This window comes from Cicer arietinum, chromosome 4 (assembly GCF_000331145.2).
Source record: "Cicer arietinum cultivar CDC Frontier isolate Library 1 chromosome 4, Cicar.CDCFrontier_v2.0, whole genome shotgun sequence".
NCBI lineage: Eukaryota > Viridiplantae > Streptophyta > Magnoliopsida > Fabales > Fabaceae > Cicer > Cicer arietinum.
The window spans coordinates 59,289,830-59,313,685 of record NC_021163.2 but is presented as its reverse complement, the minus strand read 5'-3'; the positions used below and the strand labels follow the sequence as shown (position 1 = coordinate 59,313,685).

Sequence of the window (23,856 nt, the reverse complement as noted above, 5' to 3'; positions counted from 1 at the left end):
TAAATTTTGATAAAATTTAATATTAAATAATATTAATTTTTACATTTTAATGTCTATATATATATATATAAATATAAATATAAATGAGAGTATATTTTTCTTAAATTTTAAATATTATATTGAAAATCAATGACGACCTTCAATAAATATACAAACATGTGTAACCTTATGAACACATATATTTTGGTATAAATTTACAAACTACAGAAACTAGAAGGAATTTTTATAAGATTTTGGGAAGAATAAATTTTAACAATCCATTCTAACTACTAGTTTTTTTTTTTATCGTATCAGATTCATATTTGACAAAAATGTCCAATATTTATGTGGTTTAATTTAAAAATTGTGGTCAATAATTTTCAAAATCATTATTTATTATGTTGAATGAATGATTAATAAATTTTTATATTCATTAATTATTTATTTAATATAATTAATCACCTATTTAAATTGTGTTAACTATATATTGATATCAAAATAACACAACTCAAAGTTAAATGCAATAATCTGTTTATATAATAGATTGAATCTACAAAACAAGTATAAGGTACAAACAACTCTCAAAACATAAAGCAAAAACAAAAACAAAAACAAACGAATCGTGCAAAAAAACAAAATAAAAAGTATGTCTCATACGAGGAGGAGGAGAGTGACTCTACTTAGCAAGTAAAGTAAACCAACACACTTGTGGACTTAGCAATAAGTGTGAACAATGGAAGTTCGCCAACTCGACGGTCGGAGAAAGGAAATAATTTAATAATCGAAAAGAGGTTGAAGAAAATAAATATTGGTCCTATTAGAAGTCACTATATCAATGACCACTTTAAAATTTATTTTAAATATCTAGGAAATATTTAAAAATTAATTTAATCATTGATTTAGTAATAAATCACTTGATCACTTATCGAATAAAATGACTAAGTCATATCATCCAATCTCGTTAAAAAAATATATATAGTTAGAAGAATCGTGAAGACATTAAGATTTAAATCCAATGATTTGATCTAATAGTAAAAAGATATGTATTGAATCTGATATGTTGCAAGTTCAATGTTTGCTAATATAATTAAAAAAAGACATATATAAATTCCTATGTAAGTATTTAATGAATCCTAAAGTATTTATTACCTTAAGACGATATATTACCCACTCATCTTAAATTTTATTTAAAAAAAAATACCAAGATTTAGTTCTAACATATTAATGGACAAACAATAACCATTGATTAGACAAAGTCTATGTAAAATTGAACAATATAATACTTTGAAACTACTAAAAAAATAATATAAAAATAATAAATTTAATTATCATAATTAAAATTTTAATTTAATTAAATTTAATTGTCTCTTTCTTAATAATAATAATTTTTTAATCAAAATATGAATGAAAAATATTACAATTTAAAGTATTTTTGATTAGAAAAATGACGTAAAGTCCTTCGTTGAGAAAATAAAAGGACATAAAATAGTATATAATATGACATGGAGAGAGACATGACAGGTTGAAGTTAGCACACAAGAGCGACGGGGGAAGAGAGAACCCCCAAACACATCCACAAAAGAATGAGACACACATTGTTGAAAATGAAATGAAATAAAATATATACACAACAACGGAATCAACGCTCTCCAATTGGCGCAACAAATCTGAACCACCGATCCGATCCAATTCAACACCATCGTTGACATTCTCCTCATCCAACTTCTCTTCATTCATTCTTCCATTTTTCTTCACACTTGCTACTCCTTCCTTAAACCATTCTATTAAATCTTCACCAACCAATCATTCTTCATCGCTTTCTTCCATTTCCTTTTTTTGCGTGGTTCCCACTCAGATCCCTGCATTCGATCACACTCAGGTATTCATTCTATCTTTATTCTCATTAACATTCATTTCAATCTTTACTTCAAGATCTAGTAGATTATATACGCAACTATTTTCTTTGTCGCGTTGGATTAGGATTCAAATTCTTTGTGCTAGGGTTCATAATATGAAAGATCTCTGTTCTCTTCTCTTCTCTTCATGGATCTTGTTCTTTTCGACATTTTTATCCTTTTTTTTTTATAATTAGGATTTACTCGTATTTTTCTCTTTTCACTTTTAAATTAAATTAAGGCACGAGCCTACGCTAAGCAAAAGTAATTAATTTCTTTTTTGACTTTGACAAAAGCAACTAATTTCACAGAGATTAAGAATAGTGGTTGATATAATTATTTTTGAATTTTCATGATGTATTAAAAATAATTGCATTTCCCAAGCTATAGTTTTTGTCAATTTAATTTTGTAAAACAACTTGTTTCATTGAAGGATATTGTGAGAATATTAGCATAAAATAGAGTGAAGTTAGTTGGATTTTGCTTTATTTTGGTCCACCAAATATGATTATTTCTTTTTGCTTATATTTGATTTCGATTACTATGTGATGAAGGGCCCTTTGTTAGATTAAAAAAAAGTGATTTTGGAATTTTGGTATTCCATAATTTAGAGATTTTAAGAAAATGAGAAGCTGTTTTGTTTTGTGTTTGTGTGTCGTAGTGAAAAATAATATTTATTTTAAAAAAAAAATCAGTTATAATGATTGTCCGATGAAAACATAATGAATGGTGCTATTTATTTATGTCTCTTGTTTTGCATACTTGAAAATATGGTCCTTAAGATTTTGAGCACGTGTATGTGTTTTCACTTTTCATGTTCAGTAGCTTGTTTGTTGGGTAGTTGAAATACTACTTATGAATGATTTTCTTGTGTCTTGTTTTTTTTTTTTGGGTTTTTGCAATGACAGTGAGACAGGGCTGAATGTAGATGAATGTTGTTGTACGGTAACATGGGGAAGCTGAAGGGGTGTCTTGAACTTAAATGAAGAAAGAACTTGCATGGCCGCAGTTCATACAAAATCTTCTGATCATGGTTGGATCAAGACACCGATCACACTTAAAGAGGCCGACTTGGATTATCGCTTTAGTGTTCATAGTGTGCTTTTTTCTGATTGCTGCTTATATTTATCCGCTACGGAGTCCCTCAACGTGCTCTTTCTTTAACTCTGAAAGTTGTGGTGCTGGTGGTACAATTAGTCCGCCACCACCCGTGAAGACCCGTGAATTAACAGATGCAGAGGTTGAATCTCGGGTTGTTATTAACGAAATTCTTAAGTATTATCCTGTTCAAACCAAGGTCCCTAAAGTCGCTTTTTTGTTTTTGACTCCGGGTTCATTACCTTTCGAGAAGCTTTGGCACATGTTCTTCGAGGTATGGGATTCCTATTCCATAGACCACATACTTAAATTTCATGTCTTCTTTCATAAGAATGGATGCTATCTTTTTCATTTTTGTTTTACTCATTTGATTTATTTATGTTATTCTAGAACCAGTTTATTTGGACTTGGTTTTGCATGTAGTAGATGTTTTGGGAACGGAAGAAAGCTGAAAATAAAGAGAGTACATGAAAAAAGACAAAGTGGTGAATGCTATTTACAATTTTTGACTCAAAATCTATTATTAATATGAAATTGGAAGTTATATCGTATTTAACATTTTAATTGTGTACTTGTGCCGTGCACATGGTAACTACTAAATAAGGGTGAGAATATGATGGAGGGAGCTGGATGAGAGGGGTTTTTTACCCATGAAGGAGACTCTGGAAGGCTTAGGCCTTGGGGCAATGTAGCACCAAGCTTCTTTGAATTTCTATTTTATTTTCCATCTACTTCTGCTATTTGTCTTCTGTTTTGGTTACAGTAAATTGAGCACTGTTCTAAACTTGTTCCTATAGCACCCGCATGATTACCAGACAGGATCTTTGACTTGCATAATTTTCTCTTGTAATTAAATATGCTTGTCATGCTGAATATAATTACAAAGTGCTATAATTTTTTCCTTTGAATGTGTATGTTACATCCTATTATTTGAACTTTACCCATGACAAATGCAGGGCCATGAAGGCAAATTCTCTGTCTATGTACATGCATCGAAGGAAAAACCGGTACATATCAGCCCCTATTTTGAGGGCCGAGATATCCACAGTGAACCGGTATGGGGTATAGCTCATGATTTGAATATATACTAGTTCTTTATATGACAGTTTCAAATTCTAATATAAGCCGATAATGATAAAGAGTGTGGTCAATGCATATGATTTAATGTAAAATTATAATAAAACATTTATCAATTGATTGAAATTCGAGGACTTTATCCCATAAGTCTCATTATTTTGTTATGTCTTCTTTTTATATGACCATAGCTTCCATAATATCAAAATTATTTCTATATAAACTCTCTGTAAGAAAATTAGGTTATAGCTGCCATAATGAAGCAACACATAAAATTAAAAGACTAATAATGAGAAAAAACAACGATGATTGATGAGCAAAATGAAGTAACAGCTAATGCCAACTAATTTTCAATTTCTTTCAGGTAGCTTGGGGGAAAGTTTCTATGGTTGAGGCAGAAAGGAGACTTTTGGCCAATGCACTTTTAGACCCTGATAACCAGCATTTCGTCTTGTTGTCTGAAAGGTATTTTTGTAACCGTATTCTTCTTTCGAATGCTAAGATTTGGTTGGATATTTGGATTTAATCAAGTCAATTGTATGTTCATTTCTGTTTCAGTTGTATACCAGTGCGACGCTTTGATTTTGTGTACAACTACTTGTTATTAACAAGTGTCAGCTTTATTGACAGGTAAGAATTATAAAAGAACCTTCTACAAATTAGTTGATGAAATTCTAGAAACTGTCTCCTTTGGTTGAAGATTCTACAGATTTTGTTAGATGGAAATTTGAACTAAACTGTCTCTTACTTTCCTCTTTTCCTTTTTTTTTTTGTTTAAAAAAAGCTATGTGGATCCTGGTCCTCATGGAAATGGCAGGTATGTAGAACATATGTTGCCTGAAGTAGAAAAGAAGGATTTTCGAAAGGGTTCACAGGTATGTTTCTATGGATGTTATCTACCTTTACTACTTTCTCCTGCCTCAATTATAAGAAAAAAAAAGTGCATGTATTAGTTGGCCTTAAATATAAGTAAAAGTGAACTAATCTATCCACATTTAATGATATTGTTCCAAAAATTATCCTTTCATTAATTCCTTAATGTTGTGGGAGATGACACAATAATTAGGGGTAGGTTAATAATTTTGTTTTTGTTTTACATGAAATCAAGAAAATAAAATGCATTTAACTACCATCCTTAATAAATGTGAAAGTAGGTACTTTTGCGAATAGTTGAGGCTGGAGGGAGTACAAAATTTGAGCTTCCACTCAATTGAAGTGTTTCATTAAGATCATACCTTTCAATTAGCCTAGCATGGTTAATTTGGTTTAAAAGAAAAGGGTCCTAATCTTATTGTCTACTTCTATGACTTCTTTCACCCCTCAGTCGACTTGGCAATACCACAGTCCGCGATAGAACCCGTAGGCATTGACCATTCATTAAAGTCAAGATTTGGATGAAAATTGCTTTGTAGAAAACCAGTGCTAACTTTTCTGACATGCAGCTGATTTGGATCTTCTTGTTTCTAATGCAGTGGTTCTCCATGAAACGTCAGCATGCTATAATAGTTATGGCAGACAGCCTCTATTTTACAAAATTCAAGCATCATTGCAGGGTACTATGTTATTAAAAATCACTTGTTTGGTCCATTTTTTTATTATTCTTATTACCTTCTTGCTGTAGCATGTGTGAGTGTTTATGAATTTTAAAAAATAAAAATGGGCATCTCCTGAGATTATGACTAATAATAATTGATTTCATTTTATTTTTTTGCTGACCAAGTTATTATAGTCAGTTATAGCTTCACAAATAATGTTTTCTTTAATTATCCCCACTGTTTCCTTTTTATGCTATTTGTAACAATTGTTGGGATGAAAGGAATCTGTAAACATAGCGTCATTGACCAAATTCTACTATTCATGTTTCAAATTTATCAGCCAAATATGGAGGGAAACCGCAACTGCTATTCCGATGAGCATTATTTGCCGACCTTTTTTAATGTAAGTGCACCAATCTGTTCTCTTTTAAAGTGCTACGGTAGCCATCTCTATATCCGTGCTAATTTGTTCAGGGTATGTTTAGATGCTTGATCCAGGTGGAATCGCAAATTGGTCTGTAACATATGTTGATTGGTCTGAAGGAAAATGGCATCCTAAGTCATTCAGGGTTCATGATATTAATTATCAACTCATGAAAAAAATAGCAGTATGTGACACATTTTACTCTCCTTCCCTTCAAATTTTTTGTACTCTTTACGTTGAATCATCAAAGAGTTTTTATTTGGTGTAAATATCACTAGGAAGTCTAAATATTCCACTATAACAATCTGTATGAAAATCAAAAGTTATTGATTACGTTCATAGGTATAGTTGGAAACAAAAGCTTACTTACATCTTGGATTGATAAAGCACCCATAGTTTTGAAACAAAAATAAAATGCCAAAACAAACAATGAAAAACAAATGTTATACATACTAGGAATTTTGAAAAAAAAAAAACTTAATTACATCATGTAATTTTTAAAGAACCGTAGTGTAGGAAAAAAAATAAAAAGGAAAAAAAATAAAAATAGTAAAACAAACAAAGATGTGGAATGGAACTGAAGGAGTATGTATTGAACCTTTTAGCAATAGCAATAATCTTAAATAGTTTTGTAGAGTTATGAAGAATAGAGAGCGAAAGTAACAATGGAAAATTTATTTAATAATTCCTTTTTCAATAATTTCACTGTGTTATATATAGTGGTTTTTATTTAATTATAGGATTGAGTCTACATAATTTTCTTGGAGATTTGTAGTGTACGTAGAGGACTGTCTGACTGGGCTAGCAGCCCAGTTATACAGTGTACTAAATCTCCTCAACAGTGAGGATTTGAGTGTCTCAGGATTAGGGTTTGAGCATTAAGTGGTTACTCCTTTTTAATTTTCATTGATTTTAGTAACCTTCCTCTCCGGTCGGGATCCTTTTTTATTTTCCTTATTTTTGTTGGTGTGGCAAATGCCAACTATCACCGGTTAAAGAATCAAAAGTAGAATCTTTTTATTAAAAAGTGAAGCATTTAATGTACTAATGTAGCGAATGTTATACTTTGCAATAAAAAATTAATCTTTAACCAATGCTCTAAGGGACCTGTTAGTCAGATTTATTTCCTTGTTTTTACATTGTTAATTTGCAACATTCCTAAACACTTTTTTATCTTCAATTCTGTTTAATGACTCATTTTTATTAACTGCAGTACATTGATGAAAGTCCACATTATACAAGTGATGCAAAGGTTTGTAATATATTTCATCCCCTCTAGTTTTGGTTCAATGGTCATGTCCCTGTTGAAGGAATTCTTATGATTTGGTCATTATTTTAACATGCCTTGCAGAGAACAGTGGTGATTACACCGTGCGAAATAAACGGCTCAAAACGATCATGTTATCTATTCGCCCGGAAGTTTTATCCGGAAACTCAGGTTAAATTGATTCAACTTTTCGCTAACTCCACAATATTCTAAAGTATTTATAATACTTTATCATTCTTTGGTGAATCAACACCATGTGGTCCCCAGCCTTACCACCATCTTTGCACATATGACATATTTTGAGAAGTTCCTGAGGCAAAATTTGCCTAGGAACACAGAAGCTGATTCAATCAAAATTTGCTTTTCTCTGGGGCTTGATGGAACTGCTGAGCATGAGCATGTCTATTTGGATAATTTGCTGTTCCTATTTTACAATATTATTTTTTGTATTTGAAACATATAGATTCTCTAGTAGGATGAAAAGTTTTGTTATGCTTGATAGGCTAGAGAGGGAGGGATAAGGTTTGGTCTTGATTTCGACTCTAGAAGCTAACTGTTATTTATGAATGTTGCATTGAAATTTTTCTGCAGTGATGCATTATTAAATATAATAGTTCAGCAGTTATGCAGAGTTTATCTCTATTTTATATATATTTATATGCACAAATCTTTGTCTTTGTATGACGATTCAAGGCTTTGTTCAAGGAAAAGAAATGGGATGTTTTATATACCATCAACATTATTGTTGAAGACTTTTGATCAAGAATAAAAACTTAAACTTTTAAACCACAAGATAACATTTTTCTTGAAAATATCCAACTTTAGGGTTAATGAGTGATTTCCCTTACTAACATACTCATCTTTACTTACAAGATATTTGGTTTTGAGACTTAACAAAAAGTTTTGAATAGTTTAAGGTTGTTTGGGAGTCTGGGGGAGCGGGAGCAACAACATGGTCAAATGCTCTAAGATGTACAACAAATTTATACCGTATCTTTACTCAAAATCTTAAAGCATTCATTTTATAGTCAATGTAAGATTTAACCACTCATAATTGAACTCAATAATCTCTTCCGCAAGTGAGTCTCTCACATCCTATACTTGAACGAGCGTTATTATCAACGAAACTCGCCTCTTGACTTGTCGCTAGAAAGTTTTTCGATGCATGGATCTACACCAGGATCCACTCATACTGAATCCAACAAAAGTCATAAAAATGATTGAAAGTGATTGATTGAGACAAGGAAGAAAGGGAAGGGAAGAAGATGGAATAGATTTGGTGTGAAAAATGCACCATTACATTTGATGGAACTTCTTTTATCTAATGATTGAACATGCTCTTCCAATAAATGTTGCACACCATAGTCTTTGCCAATGAAAAGTGTCTTACTATTACTTTTTTCTTGAATCATGCAGCACCATTATACACAAAATTTCGGTCTCACTTTTTAAGGACATACAACAAAATATTTCGTTAAAACTTTATAAAAATCAAAATTTTAATCTCTACTTTTTTTATAATAACTTAAGAAAAGGTCTTTGTTCAACTTAAAATTATGAAAATAATCTATCATCAAAGCTTCTCAACACATAATACATTACTGTACACAATTTTTTTAGTTTTTATTTATCTGATTGAGTTTTGAGACAATATTTAACCCATGATCTAACATATACTAAGCTTTATATGTGTATATTCAGTTTTATTAAATTCACTCACTGTTCACACATAAAAATTCAAGTCTCAATGCTACATAAATATACCGTAGAAGAAGAATAAAACAATTATCAGAAAATCGAGAGTATCATACAAAGTAGTGCATTGTTCTAGAGTTAAAACCCCAAAATCATTTCATGTCATCTTATATAAAATATTATTTTATAAGTAAATCAAATCCAATATTTTTGCGACCAGATTAGATTTGAGTTTTCAACGAATAAGACTTTACTCAAATTCAAACTTAAATTCGAACCATAACTTCATATTTCTTATTCCATTCTAAATATGATATTGTGATTCATAAATTTATTCATTTGATAAAACACGATTATATATCAATATAATCATACAAATAAAATTGTAGAAAAATCTGATATATTGATGAAAGAATATATTTTTAATATTTAATAATAATTTGTGATATACGAATGTAGCGAATCACCTTTATATAATATCAAATCATATTTTTATGACATATATCACATTTTCATGATATATGCCATATCAAATCACTTTTTGATATTTATGCATCACATCTTCTAAAACACACTCTAAGATATATATTTCTTTTATTGCACCAATTATATAGAGATTTATATTAAGTCAACCAAACATTAATATGAATAAAATATTTTTATTCAGTCTCCAACGTAGTTAAATATTCCATTTAAATTATGATCACCAATATAAAATGTATATAACAAAAATACCTTTTTGAGGGGGGAAAAATATAGGTGTTGTTACCCAAGAAAGATGAATAATAGGCTGCAGGTTAGCACCAGAGATTGAGTAGCAGTAGATGGATAGTAGGGGCTTGCGGATGAGACATGACATTTTTTTGGAGGATTGTATGATCCATCGATTCTTACTTATGTAGTGTTAAATACAATATACTACATTCTATACTGATAGATATATTTACTTCACGACACATAAAACTATCAAAGTTCATAAAATGTTATTATGGAAATTTGAGTTTTGTAAAATTTGAATATTACATAATATTATAGATAGCATACCAAATACTAAATATCAAATACTACACAACTATATATAAATAATAATTATTAAAAAAATTATATAATTTTTTAAGTGATCGGTTATTATAATAACTATTAATCTTGATTATTTATGTATGATTGTATTATTAAAATTTACTATGTTAATTATAAATTTTTTTTCATTTAATATGTTCAATATATATATATATAGTTTAAATAACTTATCATTTTAAAACAAAATTGACCAATTTTACAAATTTTATAAAAAAAAAAACTAGTGTTAAAAACAAATAGAAAATTCTAGTCATACAAAATATAAAAAGATACTATACAAGAGGAGGTAGAGGTGTTTGAAGTGCAATTGTGATCGATTATGAGATAAAAAATAAGTTAAATATTAAAATTACATGCAATTTGAACTAGTTTTAGATGATTATTTAAAATAGTTATATCTGAATTAATAGCATTAAATTGAATTAGTTTTTGGTTAATAACTCAAAAAAATAATTAGATTTAAAAATACACAATAACAAAAGAGCACCACAACATATATAGATCTAATAGCTAATAAATGAAATTGGAATAAATACAATTATTATTTGAGAAATAAAATCTCAAATGAATTACTTATTTTTATTTAATAAAAATTGTAACATATAAATTTAAATCGCCATATCTTAGTAAGATAGGAGTGTTTGTAGTGAGTGCACGGAATCCAAATCCCAATGAATTGGGTTGTATCCCATCCCGGTTGACATCGCATCACTTGCTTCTTGTTTCGTCTCCGTTCGATCACCACATTTTCTTGATTTCAACAAATCTAAGCCGTTCATTCAAATCCCAAAACGCGGGAAAAATCCGAAACGCAAAGAAAAAAGATAGAGAGCATAGAGTGATATATACGGAGAGTTAGATAGAGAGACTGGAAGAGACAAAAAACAACACAAATAGAGATATACAGAAAGACTGAAAAAGAGAGGGCATTTTCGAGAAATGGCACCAAAACGCAAAACTGAGGAACCGGCGCAAGCTACTGCCGTGGCGGGAAGAGTAACTCGTTCTTCAGGGAGAGTAACTCGTTCATCGGCGAGTTCAGGTACTAAGTTTATCGAGTTACCAGTCACTAGGAAATCACCCAACAAGAAGAAAAAGGTTGAGAAAAAAGCTGAATCTAAAGGTAAAGGTAAACCGAAAGAAGCTTCTACATCTGAAGGTGAGAAAGCGGAAGCAGAAACCTTTGAGGATGTTCCAGAAGCTTCTAACAAGACTGTTGTCATCATTGAGCATTGGTATATCGCCTTTTTTTTTACCGTTTTGCCCTTTCTTGTATTCGTAAATGTTATGCATTTTGTTTTATGAACGTGTTTTGTGTTTGTCTCTATAACTTTATTTTATTTTTATAATACATTCATTAAAATTTGACCTTATATCTGAAAAATAATACGTCTTTTCTTTGAAAATGGAGATTGTATTTTATGAGAAAAGCCTATTTTTTCGATAATCAAAGAGCGAACCCTAACTTTTTGGAACTAACCGAAAATGCTGGATCCTGTTTAGACGAATGTTATGTATTGAATATTGATAGATTCTTGTTTGCTGGTAAATCTTGATACAGTTTTTTGTTTGTTTGTTGATACAGGTATAGATTGATACCGAGCAGAGTATAATAAATGTAATATATTGAAATGGATTGAAAAATAATGTTGAAATCTAAAGAAAAGTGAAGCTTGACAATTTATTTGCTATGTTTAATTTTAAGTGGAGTTTTGTAATAATTGTGAATTTGTTTTAAGAAGATTCTTGATTTTTGATAAATATTGGCAATTAATTGACTATGTTATTGATACTTGATCCTCTTTATTATAGCTCAGTGATATTATTGTTGTAATTAATTTTTCATCTCAAATATTTGCAACCATTTTTTTTGCTAAATTTTCCTTAGTAAGCAATGCAACTCATTCAAGACGAGAGCTCTTCAGGTGAAAGAAGCACTAGAGAAGAGTGATGTTGATGTCATTGTGAAAGTGAACCCTGAGAAGGTATTCTAAGATCAACTTCTGCCTTTGCCATTTTTGTTTATACCAATATGAAATAGCTATATTTTTTTTTAATTTTTTTAAATTTTTTTTTAATTTTTTTTAATTTTTATAAATATTTGATTTTGTAAGTGTTTGTGTTATTTTCCTTCAATCATTTTACCACTTTACATTATGTCATATAATACATCATTAGGTATTTGAAAAAAAATAAGTTTAATTTCTATATAATGTTTTTGTAAAAAGTTTTACACAGTTATTAAATCACAATCAATCATACACATGATTTTAAGAGTAGTTAAGATAACAGTCAAACATTTTTTTTTGTCTTGATGGTTATTTATGATTGATTAACAATGTAAAAAATCTTTACACTAATGGTGTAAATGAATTAAATCCTAAAAATATTTCCTTAATTATATATGGGATTGTTTGATTCAAAGGAGGAGATATAATATTAGGGACTTTAATTTGATATTATGCTTAGTTAGAACTTTGAAGAGAGTAGGAGAGGGCAATAGAATCTCCTTATTTTGTTTTTAATGGAAGTAGTGAAGAGAAAATACTGATTTTTATTTTTCTCTTTATGATATTTCATGTTTTGCTTAATGTCAGTAGTAACTGAAGATAATGAAATTCATGTTAAATGTTAAATTCATCCTCTCCCCCCTCCTAATCTTCACATGTTGGAGGAGCTAATGTTTGGTGAAGATAGATTTTTCTCTACATGCTTTAACCATTTCTGCCAATCAAATACTAAGTAGGAGTTTGTGTATTGTTTCTACAATTGAAAAGAATATGACATTAAACTATGCTTAAGCTCTAAATAAAGTTATTTTGAGGAATTTATGCAAGTATAGTTGACAACTTATTGGCATATAATTTGTTTAGAAGATCTCTTTCACATACTAAAACAAATGCATATGCTATATGGTATAATCTGATATAAACCCTTCCTCTCTGCTTCCACTACCTTGATTCTCACTCTGCAACCTTAAGTCACTCAAAAGACAAGGCTAATCACAATCTTTTTAACTTGTTATTTTTTCAATTATAGCTTATCAAAGCAAATGATTGTTGGTCATGGCCAATTAAGACATCTGAACAATGATAATGACTATTGAACTCATATGGTATTTATTATTAGTCCTTGTTGTCTAATTGATCGGTTATTGATGTTAACAATACTTGATTGATTCAACTTTTTCCTACTTTTTTTTTAATTAACAGCCAAGAAAAGGTTGCTTTGAAATACGCGTACAAGGGGGCAAGCAGTTCATTAGCCTTTTGGTAACACCTGCACTCCTGTTATTGAACTGTTTTCTGTTGGTGCATGTCCTACATTTAAAATATCATGTTTAAATCTCTTATGCACCTACTATTAATCGTATTTCAGTATGATATCATGTTTTTGTATCATATTTAAAATATCTCTATAATTATTTTTATCATGAAATATAATTGAATGTCTATTTTTTAATTGTTCATGATAAATAAATACTTTCTTAATATCTGTCCTCTGAATCTATACTTTTTCTTATTTTGCAAAACCACTATTTTGTTGCAGGACATGAAGCGCCCGTTCAAACCAATGAAGGAGTTGGACATGGACGAGGTCATCTCAGGCATCGTTAATGATTTATCAAACGCAAATGGGCTCTAGTTGTTTCACAAGTTCTCTTTTGGCTTGACTTATAGTCGAATTAGTTAAATTGATCTAATGGTAAAAATTCTTGGATAGATACATCAAAGATTGTATTAAATGTTGTTTTGTGGCTGTTAGTTTGAGATGATGCAACTAATTAGGAGTTGATGCAGTCATTTTGGATATGGTAACTGTCTAGGATTGAGTACCATTGATTTTGGTATTAGGGAACCACAGGTTTCATTTGCATATTCAGATCCAATTCCAGATTATATTTTTTTGCCAGTTCTACTATAATGTCTTGTGAAATATCTGTTGTTTCTATGATTTGTTTTGTTGATGCTTAATCTTTTCTCAAGTATGCTTACATAATACTTTTTTTGATGAGTAGCCTGCCTAAATGATACCAACTAGTCTAAAATGATATTTTTTTATTTATTAAGATTGTAATTTCCTGTTTTTATTTTGTATATTAAATAAACAGTTACCTCCTTTAATTGTTCGATTAAGAGATCTAAATATGCTAAACAAAAACATGTAGTGACCGGTCTTCCTCACATTCTGTTTTATTTAATAAGATGTAATGTCAAAGCCAACTTTCTCTTGTAATTGAGAATGATAAACACATAAGCTCCACGACTTCAATATCTACTTTGAAAGGTTCTGTTCTTTGACAAATAACCTTCAGCAGCAACATTTTTTCTTGTCAAAACCTTCAAAATTTTGTCCTGCCTCACCATCATATACCCCTCTTCTAATAATTGCCTATGACTTAAAAGATTGTTATTCATTCTTGGAACAAATACTAGATATGTGATGAAAGAATGTTGTCCTTCTTCCTTTGATCAATATCCTCTGTAACCCTTCTCCAAAGTTCAGATAGTCTTCTCAAGGTTTACATGCTAACCTTTTCTAATGGTCTATTTTGGTTCAACGAGTGTTGGAACATGTTATATAATTGAGAGAAGTTGAAATTGAGAAGAAAACAGAAAGTTCAGAAAACGAAGACTGATTATCAATCTGGAGGAGAATGATTTGTTAAGCATTGCAGATTGTTCATGGTTTTGAAGGCTTTTATAGAAACAGTTTTCTACTGAATTAGTTACAAAAAACTTAACAAACTTCTAACTATATTCTAACTAACTTCTAACCATATTCTAACTAATTACAAATCAATTTGAATTACATTTAACATGCTCTCTAATTCAAAATGATTCAATTTGTTGTTAATTCAAGTTTGTTCCTCATCTCTTGGAACTTCAAACTCTTCAAGCTTTTAGTTAAGATGTCAACCTTTTGATCATTTGTATTGCAGTGTTCCAGCTTTACCTTGTCCTTCATTACTTGATCCCTTAGGAAATTGAATCTCGTTTCTATGTGCTTGCTTCTTCCATGAACACTTGGATGTCTTGCTAGGTCTATAGCTGATTTATTATCTATCTTCATCTTCACTACATCATTGCTTCTCAGTCCCACTTCTGCCATTAACTCTGCCAGCCACATAGCTTGACATGCTCCCATAGATGCAACCATATGCTTTGCTTCTTTGAGCACCATGAGATTGGTGAGTTATCGATTGTAAATACATAGCTCGTGGTACTCATTCTATCATCCATATCTCCACACCAATCAACATCATTGAAGCCAATAAGTTCAGCTTGATCTTCATTCAGTTTTGTGGAATACAATATACCAAGCTCAATGGTCTCCTTTATGTATCTCAAGATTCTTTTTGCTACCATGTAGTGTGATGTCCTAGGTTTCTCCATGTACCTACTAATCAACCCAACACTATATGAGATATCTGGCCTAGTGTCACACAAGTACCTCAGGGATCCTACAATTTGCTTGAAGGTTGTAGGATCAATTAACTCATCATAGCCCTCTTTGGACATCACCAGCCCTGATTCTGATGGGGTGCTGCTTCCATTGCATTCTTGCATTTTAAACCTTTTTAATACATCACTTGCATACCTTTTTTGATGCATAAAAATTTCATTTTTCCTGGTTTCAAAATGCCAAGGAAATATGCCAGCATGCCCAAATCTGTCATCTCAAATTCCTTCTTCATTCTGATTTTGAACTCTTTGATTTTCACTTCATCACTGCCAGTCAGCAATAAATCATCAACATAAAGGCATATCAGCAGTGCATGTGCTGCTGCTCCCTTCTTGACATAAACTCCAAGTTCATTCACACACTTTTCAAATTGCTGCTCTATGAGGAATCTGTCAATCCTCTTGTTCCAAGCCCTAGGAACTTGCTTCATGCCATATAAGGCTTTCTTCAATTTGTACACATGATCTTCTTTGCTTGATTTCACATATCTAGGGGGCTGCTTCACATACGCCTCTTCATCTAGTGATCCATTGAGGAAGACTGATTTAACATCCAACAGATGCATATACCAACCTTTGTAGCTAGCCATTGAGACTACCATCCTTACTGTTTCAATTCTAGCTATTGGAGAAAATACCTCATCATAGTCCAACCCATATTTTTGCAAAAATCCCTTTGCTACAAGTCTGGCCTTGTACCTAGCAACCAGTCCATCAGGTTTCAATTTCAGTTTATAGACCCATTTCATATCAATTGGTCTCTTGTTCACTAGCAGGGTCATCAACTCTCATGTCTTGTTCCAGTGGCATCATAACCCAACAACGCCATTTGTTCATCCTTGTCATCAAACTTCCTCTTGTTTTGAGCTGGCACATGCCTGAAGCACAATGAGCAAAACACTCTCAAATGATTCACACCTGCCTTTCTTCCAGTCCAAACTTCTTCAGATGTCCTTGTGTTCAGTCTCTTGGTTGGACACCTATTCAAAATGTATATTGCAGTTGATACTACCTCCCCCATATTATATGAGGCATGTTCTTTTCCTTCAACATGCTCCTGGCCATGTTCACTATAGTTCTGTTTCTCCTTTTAACAGTGCCATTATGTTGGGGAGTGTGTGGTGGAGTCACTTCATGCAATATCCCTTCTTTTTCACAAAAATCATGGAATTCAAGAGAATTATATTCTCCTCCTCCATCTGTCCTAATGACTTTCATACTAAAACCACTTTGTTTTTCAGCCATTCTCTTGAATTTTTTAAGTATCTTAAGTACTTCATTCTTTCTTTTGATTAGATATATCCACATTTTCTTTGTAAAATCACCAATGAATGATACAAAGTAGCAATTACCTCCTATTGACATTTCTTCAAATGGACCACAAACATCAAACAAATTACCTCAATTATTCTTGAAGATCTTGTTGGTAATTCTGATTTAAATGAATTCCTATGCTGCTTGGCTTGACATCATTCTTCACATATCTCATTTGACACTTGAATTTCTTGAATTCCTATCACCATATCACTGCTCTGCAACATTTGAAGATTTCTAAAATTCAGATGTCCAAACCTCTGGTGCCACAACCAGTCTTCCCTCCTGATTTCTCCAGCAAGACGCTGATTTTCATTGATCTGGATTTCAATCTTGAAGGTTCTGTTCTTGGACAGTGGTGCCTTTAAGATAAGCCTCTTTGCACTATCAAACACCTTCATTTGTCCATTCTCCATATTCATAGAGTATCCTTTCTCCAGCAATTGTCCAAGACTTAGCAGATTGTTCTTCACATTTAGCATATACAACACATCAGATATGAAAGATTGTTTGCCATCCCTTCTTTGAATCAAGATCTTGCCAACTCATTCAGTTTTTATTGTGCTGTTGTCTGCAAATTTGATTTCCCTCTTCACCTTCTCATCAATACTTACAAACCAATCTTTATGGTTAGTCATGTGATTCGAGCATCATGTGTTAAGATACCACAATCCTGTACAATCATCCCTCATGCTTGTAGAAGCCATCATTAACACTTCATCTAAGTCATAGCTGTCTACCTGGGACAGTTAAACTTCACTATCATCTCTTTGTACTTTCTTGGAACTGCATTCATCTGCAAAATGTCCATATTTTTGACAATTATAACATTGAACCCTTCTTTTGTCAAACTTCTTCTTGCCATATGGTTTCTTGCTTTTATTATCACTTTTTTGCTGACTTCTTGAACCTCAAGCCTCCTAATCTTGATCCTGTTTCTTGTGCCATTTTGACTTGCCCTTCCACTTCTTGTTTTTTACTCCATCTTGATTGGACTTTTTGCTAAACTGAGCTTGCAATGCCTGTGTTTGTGTGTGTGCCTCATCTCTTTCTTTTACCCTGAATTCATGAGCTTCTAGGGAGCTTTGCAGATCTTCCAACTTCATTATATCAAGATTCTTTGATTCTTCAATTGCCACCACTATGTGATCATATCTTTGTGTTTGTGTCATCATAATCATTTCAATGATCACCACCTCAGTCATCACTTCTCCATTGGCTTTCATCTGATTAGTGATTGTCTGCACTCGATTGAAATAGTTAGTCATCTTCTCATTATTCTCCATTTGTAGTAACTCATACTTTCTTCTTAGCATTTGAAGTTTGATCTTTTTGGTTTTTTCACCACCCGTGCAATACTTCACCAAGATATTCCATGCCTCTTTAGATGTAGATACCTTTGAGATCCTTTCGTAATTGTTTGAATCCACACTGTGCCAAATGTAAAACAATGCCTTGCAATTTCTTTTCTTGCAATCTTTGAAAGTTGTTTGCTGTCTTTCTGTTGGATTCGCACCAAGTTGTTCATAGCCATCTTGAACAATCTCAAACACTTCTTGAGTTCCCAACAACGATCTCATTGATGCAGACCACCTCTCTCAGTTCTTCCCATCCAGAATTGACAGATTCGATGGAAACCCTCCTCCATTCATGTCTTCTTTCTTTTCTTTCACTCACACTTGTGTTTCCCAACTTTTGATTCCCCCTCACACTTGCACCAGTGTTTCCCAAGAATTATAATCCAATCTCTTGATACCAATTGTTGGAACAAGTTGTATAATTGAGAGGAATTGAAATTGAGAAGATAAAAGAAGAAAACAGAAAGTTCAGAAAACGAAGATTGAATATTAATCTAGACAGTCTGAAGAATGGTCTGTTAAGCATTGCAGATTGTTCTTGGTTTGGAAGACTTTTATAGAAATAGTTTTCTACTGAATCAGTTACAACAAACTTAACAAACTTCTAACTATATTCTAACTAACTTCTAACCATATTCTAACTAATTACAAATAAATTTGAATTAGATTTAACTACGAGGAAAGGGAGAGAGAGGGAAAATTTAGATATGTTTGATTCAGTAGATGTGAGGGGAGAGGAGGGAATTATTCCACTCCAAATTCTCCCAAAATGGAGGGGAAGCAAAATGAACTTTTGACTCCCTTCCTTCGCCTTCTAAAAAATGAATCAAATACAAAAATTTAAAAATATTTTACCTTCCTCCAACCAAACACAACCTAAGTTAACAACAACAACATAAGTTTTATAAAATGTATCCCCACTTTGCTGTAGAAGTTTCTAAGATTTTTCTTCTTTCAACACATTGACGATGCATAGTCTAAACCTTGCAATCCTTTATTCTTCATCTTATTGAGGATTGTTTTTGAGTCTATGTTGAATCTGATCTATATTCTTGCAAGTCATTTGACACTGAATCCCACATCTTGAAAGGTAAGAATCACCTTTATTTGCTTTCACCACTCGTCATTGTTCTTCTAATCAAGAAAAAGAAGAGTTGTTCGAAAATAACCATTAATTTTTACTCAAAACTAAAGCAAGATTCCTTGAGTGGAACCAAACTCTTGTTAGAATAAGATAAAATTTGGAGTAAAAATTAAAAAAATACACGGTTTACAGCACTGTTACAGTAAGTATGTATACTTGATTATTAACTGCACAATACTATATGCATTATATATTGAAGTCACACTTTGACTTGTTATCTCTTAATTCAACTACAATTATTTTTTACAACTTACTAACTAATTATCTACTAACTAACATTCATCAAGCAGTACTTTGTGGCCCCCATTGATGAAGAGACTTTCGATCTCTACTCTTATTTTTGACAAATCTGTCTTCAATGTAGTCGCTATTATCAAACTTTGGTAGATATGGAGGAGAATTTAGGTCAACTTATCAAAATTACAAGTTTAGGCAAATTCATTTTGTGCATGTGATATTAACTCGTTAGACTCGCACAAAGTTATCCCATTAAATCATTCAATAAATACACAACATATGTATTTATATGAAATAATAAATGCATCAATAATTTTAGGATTTAAATAAATTTTTAGTTCTTATAAATTTTATTTTTAGTCTTATAAAAAATCTTAACTTTTTAGTATCTAATTTTTTTTTCCTATTTTAAAAAGTTTTTGTAAAAATTGATACTTTTTATATCTAAATAACTTTTTTTTAGAGATCAAACTTAAAAAATTATAATTTTATAAGAATTAAAAACATATGTAAGCCATAATTCAAAATATAAACTGATTTATAAAGCAAAAAACTAACATCTCAAATTAAAAAAAATGTATGTTAAAATAGAGATGAAAAAAGAGATTAAATTTTTTACTAAAAACTCTATGCGAGTTTACCAAGTTCTAGTTGAATAGCTTTAGTTTTAATTTTGAGTTTTTTGAAATTCAAGTTTACAATAAAATCAACTCCAAATTGATATTAGATTCCATGAGTTAATTCAAAATTTTAACATTTATGATTAGGGGACAATAGTCCTAAATATTAGTTTGATATACCACCTATTAGGGGTATGAATAGACTATGTTAGACTAGACTTTGAAAGGTCTGAGTCTGCCATACGATTAATTTTTTAGGTTTAAGTCTGGTCTAGGACATATCATAGACTTTTTTTTTCCGGTCTGATTTGATCTTTTTAAAAGTTTGGTTTAACCTGAAAGCTTATTTAAAAGACTTATTCACATTAAAATATTTAAATGTTATATATATATATATATATATATATATTTTAAATAGGCTAAACTAGACTTTTATATAAAAGAGAAACTAATAAAATAATAACTAACAAGTCTATACGGGCAACAACCTTCTAAGAAAACAAAAAAAAAACAAAATGAATTCATAATTAGTCATTAATCAAGCTACATGCTCTATCCATACCAATTTACATGATACTCTACCATACTACGTAATGCTCTTCACATATTAGTACCAATATACTTATATATATTATATATATATTAAACAAAATAATTTTTCTAACAAAATAATTTTTCTAACAAAATAATTTTTAAAAAAATCTGAAACAAACACCCTTTGAACCCTAAAGAATAATTTTTGATTTCAAAGAATATATTTTTTTTTTCTGAAACAAACACACCCATTATTACCTCTCAAACAAACTAAAACATATTACTTATAAAGGGACTGCACCTATTTTATGCATTTTTTTTACTATTTTTTTTACAAATTCGCATATACTATTTTGATTTAAGATTTATTTTTATTTATAAAAGCTAAAATTAGAACAACTTCAATGGTGTTTCTAGAAGATTTTAAGAGATTTTACCAAGACCAACTTTAAAGGAATCCAAAGATAAAAGAAGAAGAATTTTTTTTTGTGAACGATTCAACTTGAAAAAACAGGAGAAAAAAACGAACGAGCAGAATATAGTACGACTATTGAGTGATTGTCTAATTTATAGACTTTAAAATAGAATATAATATTATTAATAAAAAATAGTATTAATAAATAATAAGATATATATAGACTAATTTGTTAGACCTAACAGAGTTTTTTATAAATTCGAGTATGAACTATTTAAATAAATAATTTTTAAAAATATTCTGAACCTATCTTTTTTATTAAACAGACCATAAATAGATCCTCTCCACAAATAATCTAACCTATTTACATCTTTAACACCTATAGTGTTCGCCGAAAATAAATGAAAGACACAGTAAGGAAATATTTTCTGTGTGAACAAGTACAATCAATTCAATTACAAAAGAGTAAATAAAATACCTTTAATGTGATTGCGTTGGCTACCAATACCGGTAATTAGTTAAAGTTAATCCAGTCAATCTCTTAGACACCAATCAATTTAGATGTTTGTCTAAGATTTTTTCAAAAATAATTTTTAGTATTTTATTTTTTATTATAACATTTTTAAAAAAGAATTTTAAAAATAAACTTCAAACGAAAATTGATTTAAAAGTTTATCTTGAAATATTATTTTAAATATTTTATTTATTTGCTATAAATTTTTTGAATAATAAAATTTTAAAAATTAATTAAAATAAAAAATTATTTTGATAAATTCTTCATAAAAATTATTTTTAAAAGATATATTTTTAAATAAAATATAATTTTTATTATAAATATATAATAATAAATATTTAAATTATTGAATGTTAAAATTATTATTTTTAATTGGTAATAAATAAATTTAAAACAAATTTTACTATTTTTAAGTAAATTATTATAAAAATCATTTTTAAAAATATAAAGTAAAGATTATTTTAAAAAATATTTAATGCTCATTATCTTAAAAGTTTTGATTCAATTTTAAAAGTAGACTGAGATTATACGATAGAGATTGGAATAAAAACAACCAATATATCTCTAACTATGGAGGAAATGTTATATACTTATTTGTTTTCACTTTCAATCATTGTGAAATATCAAGATTTGGTAAACTCTTGTCAACACCATCTTCTTTTCATAACTTTCTTACTCACTTCTTAGTACCTCACCATGCTTTTTTTTCATATTCAATCTAAATTGATTTTCACAATCCTCTTCCTCACCATTGCTAACACTAGTCCCATAGATAACAATTTTTGCAACTAATGTTTAAGACCCACTACATTCAACAAAAATAGGATACTCCACCATATAATGTCCAGTTTATTGACATCTTTTAGCTATTTCTCCCATTTCTTCGTACAAATCTTTAGGGCTTTATCTCAATGGTCTAACCTATGTGGTCAACAATCAAACTAAAATACAATTTTCTTTTTTTCTCCATTTCCCATTCTTATCAATCTATCTATTAATACTATATTAAAGTAGTCCCACAAAGCGTGTCATCTCCTTGTCAATTTTGTGCCCTATTTTTGACAAATCAAATCAAATGCTTATATGTTACTTCAATTTTACTTATAGACAAATTCTATTTGTAGCTCCTATTATATAATTATCTGTCTATCTAATATTCATTCTACTTCAATTTTAATTGTAACTATTTGACATTAATATCAATAGTATGACATGTTTTGGATTGAAGTTCAAGCATCACTAGTATGGAATCATCAATTATACGTTTGAGAAATAGAAGTAATCTTAATTTGAGTTCAATTTTTTTTTTGATTATATATATATTTTTGTTATAGATAATTAAGTTGATATAATTATCATTAATAACTCTCAAACAACTTTGAATTCTGAGTTTGAATCTAAGACATAATATTTAATCTAACAATATCCATATTTAACAGTTAAGTTAAAATTTAAAAACGAATTTCATATTTAACTATTTATTTATGATGGTTGTGTCACTTAATTACTTGAATATATATATATATATATATATATATATATATATATATATATAATAAAACTTTGTATGGATTGGTGGTGTATAGAGCTCCATAAATGTACATATACAAATTTATCACTTTATAGCATATATACAATTTTTATCCATTTCTCTTATTTTATACGTCCTTATTCAATCATGTAAACAAACCAGCCTTATTAGGTACATTATTATTATTATTAATGAATTTATTACATTATTATATATATAAATATATTATCATATACAGTTAAAAATTATCAAAAAAAGAAAATTAATAAGGAAATGAAGCTAGAATTAGCAATATATAGCTCGGCCTTTAATACCACACCATTGAGAGATTAGATTCACGCAACAATTTGACACCAATAAAAGCCGTTTGGAGAATGTATGGCCTTTACAAGTGAACACAAATATAGGAAAAAACTCCTACTAATTTTAAGATACCACGCATTCTTCGCATTATTAACACCAATAATTATCTCCCTAGCTAAAAATAAACCTTTATTCTTCCTCCATTTTGTTTCATTATGCAAACCATGCTAAACCAATCAAAACCTTCATAAAATAGTTATTTCGAATGGTTCACAAGTCACCATGACAAATTTGGAATTGTAATACAAACCTCTAAATAACTAAAACTAAATTCAACATAAAACGTAAAGTATATATACCCTCACAATCCTCTT

General features: G+C 30.0%; 4 protein-coding genes across 4 annotated transcripts; 2 read left to right on the top strand and 2 right to left on the bottom strand.

Moving 5' to 3' along the window:
* The first annotated feature begins 1,585 nt into the window (after positions 1-1,585).
* On the top strand, positions 1,586-7,908 carry LOC101490286 (glycosyltransferase BC10). The gene is made up of 11 exons (XM_004498535.4): positions 1,586-1,858; positions 2,783-3,246; positions 3,929-4,027; positions 4,411-4,511; positions 4,605-4,676; positions 4,831-4,921; positions 5,519-5,599; positions 5,922-5,984; positions 6,067-6,189; positions 7,219-7,257; positions 7,357-7,908. Exons 2-11 carry the CDS (start codon positions 2,857-2,859, stop codon positions 7,483-7,485), a joined length of 1,188 nt encoding a protein of 395 aa, XP_004498592.1. The 5' UTR covers positions 1,586-1,858; positions 2,783-2,856; the 3' UTR covers positions 7,486-7,908.
* Positions 7,909-10,876: 2,968 nt separating this feature from the next.
* Positions 10,877-13,965, top strand: LOC101489953 (uncharacterized). The gene is made up of 4 exons (XM_004498534.4): positions 10,877-11,282; positions 11,936-12,032; positions 13,260-13,319; positions 13,597-13,965. Exons 1-4 carry the CDS (start codon positions 10,987-10,989, stop codon positions 13,690-13,692), a joined length of 549 nt encoding a protein of 182 aa, XP_004498591.1. The 5' UTR covers positions 10,877-10,986; the 3' UTR covers positions 13,693-13,965.
* Positions 13,966-15,158: 1,193 nt separating this feature from the next.
* On the bottom strand, positions 15,159-15,617 carry LOC140920126 (secreted RxLR effector protein 161-like). The gene has a single exon (XM_073367455.1). It carries the CDS (start codon positions 15,615-15,617, stop codon positions 15,159-15,161), a length of 459 nt encoding a protein of 152 aa, XP_073223556.1.
* Positions 15,618-16,981: 1,364 nt separating this feature from the next.
* Positions 16,982-18,406, bottom strand: LOC140920125 (uncharacterized). Its single transcript, XM_073367454.1, has 4 exons — positions 17,807-18,406; positions 17,567-17,622; positions 17,493-17,499; positions 16,982-17,293 (listed from the first exon to the last, which is right to left on the bottom strand). The coding sequence occupies exons 1-4, from the start codon at positions 18,404-18,406 to the stop codon at positions 16,982-16,984; spliced, it is 975 nt and encodes a 324-aa protein (XP_073223555.1).
* Between the last annotated feature and the right edge of the window lie 5,450 nt (positions 18,407-23,856).

What these genes read in the sequence shown, in the direction of transcription:
- LOC140920125 (XM_073367454.1), bottom strand. Translation starts at nt 18,406, where the DNA reads ATGAGATCGTTGTTGGGAACTCAAGAAGTGTTTGAGATTGTTCAAGAT. An exon ending in AAAAGTCCAATCAAGATGGA is followed by an intron (nt 17,623 to 17,806) that starts GTAAAAAACAAG and finishes GACATTTTGCAG; the next exon opens with ATGAATGCAGTTCCAAGAAA.
- LOC101489953 (XM_004498534.4), top strand. Translation starts at nt 10,987, where the DNA reads ATGGCACCAAAACGCAAAACTGAGGAACCGGCGCAAGCTACTGCCGTG. An exon ending in GTTGTCATCATTGAGCATTG is followed by an intron (nt 11,283 to 11,935) that starts GTATATCGCCTT and finishes AATTTTCCTTAG; the next exon opens with TAAGCAATGCAACTCATTCA. An exon ending in AGCAGTTCATTAGCCTTTTG is followed by an intron (nt 13,320 to 13,596) that starts GTAACACCTGCA and finishes ATTTTGTTGCAG; the next exon opens with GACATGAAGCGCCCGTTCAA.
- LOC140920126 (XM_073367455.1), bottom strand. Translation starts at nt 15,617, where the DNA reads ATGCAAGAATGCAATGGAAGCAGCACCCCATCAGAATCAGGGCTGGTG.
- LOC101490286 (XM_004498535.4), top strand. Translation starts at nt 2,857, where the DNA reads ATGAAGAAAGAACTTGCATGGCCGCAGTTCATACAAAATCTTCTGATC. An exon ending in TTTGGCACATGTTCTTCGAG is followed by an intron (nt 3,247 to 3,928) that starts GTATGGGATTCC and finishes TGACAAATGCAG; the next exon opens with GGCCATGAAGGCAAATTCTC. An exon ending in AGTGTCAGCTTTATTGACAG is followed by an intron (nt 4,677 to 4,830) that starts GTAAGAATTATA and finishes GTTTAAAAAAAG; the next exon opens with CTATGTGGATCCTGGTCCTC.